The following is a 4,169-nucleotide window of genomic DNA, read 5'->3' as shown; positions in this document are numbered from 1 at the left end:
ACAATGACCCTGTCCATTGTGTGTTTGGTGCTTAAATTTGCATACTTTTTGTATTATTACAACTCATCTTTGCATTTTCTTACCGTTTGCGTGTTTGTTATCCTTATTTTTCAATAAACAGTGCTTTCTATGAATGTGTTGTTGCGAGTTGCGTGATTTTAACTAATTAATGTACAATTAAAATGCATTACAACTCGTATTCACATTGCTCTTTTTGCATACTAGCGTGGTGGTGTGTCGCTTCGCATTTCGTCCAACATTTGCCCGCGTAGTCTCTTTTCGCTCACGCCAATCGTGATTGGTAGATACAGAAATTTCAATTCTTCGATGGTCTCTTTTAGCTCACGCTGAACATGACTGCTCGGCACGGAATTTTCCAATTGCTCGACCGAATCTCTTTTAGCTCACGCCTGCCGTTATTTACATACGAGACTCGTCTAATGAAACCAGCTATGAGAAGAGCGCGTAGGTCAGAAGATCTGCCGCTCAAATTACTGTGGTACAATACACTCAATATGACTGTACATTCAGATGAACCACCTTAAACTTGCATACTTTTTGTATTATTACAACTCATCTTTACATTTTCTTACCGTTTACGTGTTTGTTATCCTTATTTTTCAATAAACAGTGCTTTCTATGAATTTGTTGTTGCGAGTTGCGTGATTTTAACTAATTAATGTACAATTAAAATGCATTACAACTCATATTGTATTCGCATTTCTTTTTTACCTACTAGCTTGGTGGTGTTTCGCTTCGCATTTCGTCGAAAATTTACCCGCGTAGTCTCTTTTCGCTCACGCCAAACGTGATTGGTAGATACAGAAATTTCAATTGCTCGATGGTCTCTTTTAGCTCACGCCGGTCGTCATTTGTAAACCAGACTCTCCTAACGAGCATTCGATATTATTCATATGCTTTTCATTGGGTTATATTAGTCGAAATTCCATTTGTTGATTAATCTAAATATTTCATTTGCTAATTACTTCTTATCGTCAATTGGCTGCAATATTATCCGTATCAGTTCTTAAAATAACCCCATTCTCATTTTAAATAATTTTAATCGCATTTATCAATAATTCCAATATTATCAATTTTTTATTTTTTATTGTTTTATTTATTCTTTTATTGCTATTTCATAGTTCTAATCTGAAATATGATTTGGAATCAATCGTTCTCATTGTAGAAGGAAAAGAAAGTAATCAATTCTGCAGTTTTTTGTTTGCTTGTTCGTATTATTTATTTTTTCTTTACCTTTTTCCTCTTATCTGAAAAGAAATTGGAATATTTTTTCATTTTTATATTGAAATTTCAAATCAAAATGTATTCATCATAACTAACTTCAGAATATGCATATTTCTAGCTATTCTTCTATCAGTCTTTCTCCTTATTTCCATCTTCCTTCTACTCAGCTTTTATTCATTTTTCGATCATCTTTCGATACATATGGGCTTGAACAAAATCTTTGAGACAGAACTTCTTCTTCTTCTTTTTTTGCATAAACTGCTGAACAACAAGCGACAAATTTCAATGCAATTTTCCAATTTAAATATTTGCTGATTTGAATTTTGCAAAACTGCCTCGTAGTGGGTAGTAATTTTTCACAATAGTTTGCAAATGTTAACGTTGCGTAATTGTCGTACTTGGAATACTTCTTTACCATTTTTCGTTATACTTCATGAAAAATGTGCATCAATTATTGCAATATTTTATTTGTTACAACAACATAAGACATTTCAAGTGGAACAATTTAATAGTTACATCTTTCACTGAATACTCGACCAATAACAATGGCTATCATGAAACACTGAAGAAAATGGAATAAAAAATGCACAATAAAAACATAGCAGAAAACGGTAATGCAGATTTTGAAAACTTATATTTCAATTGCAATAGAGCAATGAATAACGTGCCTCTGCATTGTATTTATAAAGCAAATCGTGCTGAGTAAAGTGAAATGGAGAGGGCCATTCCATTTCATCCTGCGTTGGAATAGTACATGACAAATGGTACTTCCATGCTAGGAGACCCGGGTTCAGATGGACAGATGTAAGTTGATTTGCACATCATTAATTCCCAGTGTCGCTGCGATCGAAGTGATCGGCGCTTATGAAGCAATATGTTGCAACAAGCATCGAATACTTTTACTTTTATCGATATCTCCCCTACTTTATGGCGACAATTCTCCTGTTGCGTACTTACAGCTGCTATAATTTCATCCGATGTCCAAAATTCTACAGCCTGCTGTAAGGTGACTGACATCAGCTGTAGTAATTGTTCAAAATTTTTGAACAGTTTGTACAGAGCGTACAGACCTTTGAAAACAGTGCATCGGTCACACCCATGTTGGCTATATGTGAAGAGTAGAGTTGTCACCATTTGTGTTTCTCTTTGCCATGTACGATACACACGCAATTGTAAATTAATCTTTGGCAGGTTCCCATGAATTTGAACTTCCACAACAGTTGAATAGGCGAAGTCATACAGTCGTTGATTGTTGACCATACGTCCAGTGGTTTCCTATTTGACCACAGGAAAACATCTCAGCTTCAGAATCTTCATGTTTCACATAAAATTTGACGGCCTATAGATGGTTAGATGGAGGAAACTGCTAGTGAGGATGGCGAATTCTGAGTATAGAATTGTGCTTGAGTGTAACAGACTTTCTGGCACAGTGGGCCTGTCGGCATGCGCCGGTTGGTCTCTGCCCCGTCATTACCGCCCGGCTTCACCTTACGGTCGCTTAGACTTCTTGAGGAAGTCATTTGGCATGAATGAATTATAAGTCGAGCAACAAACAATCATTTGAAATGTTTATTACACCGTGCTACTGACAAATACCATGATAAATCACAACGCCATCGATCGCTCACCAAAATCGCACACCACCAATAACTGCTACGTGCCTCCGCACTGCCGTACCCTGCCTGATCGTCAGGTACAAATCTGTATGCTACGGTACATGATTGCAAGGGTGTCGTAGAGCATGATCAGCTCAGCTTTTTCTGATCTTCCTACGCTGATTCTTGAATATAACAGGCGTCATCACTTAGCCGCGACTGTTACGAGAGAGTTGCGCTAATACATAAAATTCATATGAAATTCTCTCTTGAAAACGTATGCGATCTTCTTTATAAAATTCGAGCTTTATTTCCTTATGCGACTGACCAACTTTAACAAAATACAAATCACGTAAACATTTCTTTAGCAGCGCTTCAACAATTCACTACTGCATGTCACTAAACGTACACAGGTACAAATTAGTCATACTGTATCAGATAAATTAGCAATTTTTCTGGATTGTAAGCTTCATACCATTCTGTCATGTATGGATGTCGAATACCAAACAGCACTAATATCAACCCAAACACATAGATCACTTCGACACAGCGAACCGCTTATCTAGCGAATGCATAGCATTTGATGAAACTCATTTCAATTTACTTGAAAAAGGAGTTGTAATGCAGAGTTAAAGTCAACCATTGAAGTGTATTTAAAAATTCAGTAATGACTTTGACATTTAAAATTCAGTCAAAATATAAACTATCCGATAGAACGCTATAACAAACAAAAATTGACTTAGCAAAAACCGCCTTCGCATGTATGAATTTCTCATTTGAAAATTCAAAAACGACCTACATAAATCGAACTCATCGCAAAATCTTTTCACAAAAATATAAGCATACTGGGTATGCTGAAAAACAAAGTTAATCTAACAAAACATGTAATTTACGAAATATCTGTGATGCTGTGAAATTTGAAAAAGTAACATAAAGTAATAATAAAGTTATTTAACTTACCACCTTTCTAAAGATGAAGTCATACCTAATCTTAACATAATATGAAAAACAAAAATTACAGCTTTACAGTGAAAAATATCTTACTTATATATTACATTCGACAAACTTGCGTAATTTCATTAAACTAAGGAATAACTTCACCCTTTCGAAGTATCCTTAGCCCTTCTTCACAGATTACAATAAATCGCATTTACCTCTTGCCTTCTTTTGTTCTGCATCGTGTCTTCCGCGTTTTCACATTTTTTTTGCTCCATTCTTTAAACCTGTAATAATGATATTAAATCAAAACTATCCTCACTTTATCACAAAATAAATTTACAAAAAATATAATCATTAAGTGCCATCTAATTAAAAAATAATTCTTTACAC

At 35.1% G+C, this 4,169-nt stretch overlaps 3 protein-coding genes across 3 annotated transcripts; all 3 read right to left on the bottom strand.

Moving 5' to 3' along the window:
• Positions 1-221: 221 nt before the first annotated feature.
• On the bottom strand, positions 222-577 carry Tsp_10230 (hypothetical protein). The gene is given in 3 exon segments (XM_003372422.1): positions 222-396; positions 429-540; positions 556-577. 3 exon segments carry the CDS (start codon positions 575-577, stop codon positions 222-224), a joined length of 309 nt encoding a protein of 102 aa, XP_003372470.1.
• Positions 578-1,977: 1,400 nt separating this feature from the next.
• Tsp_10229 (conserved hypothetical protein) lies at positions 1,978-2,505 on the bottom strand. Its single transcript, XM_003372421.1, has one exon. The coding sequence runs from the start codon at positions 2,503-2,505 to the stop codon at positions 1,978-1,980; it is 528 nt and encodes a 175-aa protein (XP_003372469.1).
• Positions 2,506-3,520: 1,015 nt separating this feature from the next.
• On the bottom strand, positions 3,521-4,054 carry Tsp_10228 (conserved hypothetical protein). Its single transcript, XM_003372420.1, has 2 exons — positions 3,995-4,054; positions 3,521-3,694 (listed from the first exon to the last, which is right to left on the bottom strand). Exons 1-2 carry the CDS (start codon positions 4,052-4,054, stop codon positions 3,521-3,523), a joined length of 234 nt encoding a protein of 77 aa, XP_003372468.1.
• Positions 4,055-4,169: the final 115 nt, after the last annotated feature.

The sequence above is a fragment of the Trichinella spiralis genome, assembly GCF_000181795.1.
Source record: "Trichinella spiralis strain ISS 195 chromosome Unknown Scfld9, whole genome shotgun sequence".
In the NCBI taxonomy this organism is placed as follows: domain Eukaryota; kingdom Metazoa; phylum Nematoda; class Enoplea; order Trichinellida; family Trichinellidae; genus Trichinella; species Trichinella spiralis.
This window is presented reverse-complemented; position numbering and strand designations above follow the sequence as displayed.

Excerpts from the sequence above, each read along its gene's own strand:
- Tsp_10230 (XM_003372422.1), bottom strand. The coding sequence starts at position 577 with ATGAGTTGTAATAATACAAAAA. Across the intron at positions 397-428 it reads GGTTTCATTAGACGAGTCTC|AGATTCGGTCGAGCAATTGG; the intron begins GTATGTAAATAA and ends GTGAGCTAAAAG.
- Tsp_10229 (XM_003372421.1), bottom strand. The coding sequence starts at position 2,505 with ATGGTCAACAATCAACGACTGTATGACTTCGCCTATTCAACTGTTGTG.
- Tsp_10228 (XM_003372420.1), bottom strand. The coding sequence starts at position 4,054 with ATGGAGCAAAAAAAATGTGAAAACGCGGAAGACACGATGCAGAACAAA. Across the intron at positions 3,695-3,994 it reads AGAACAAAAGAAGGCAAGAG|CATACCCAGTATGCTTATAT; the intron begins GTAAATGCGATT and ends TTTGTTTTTCAG.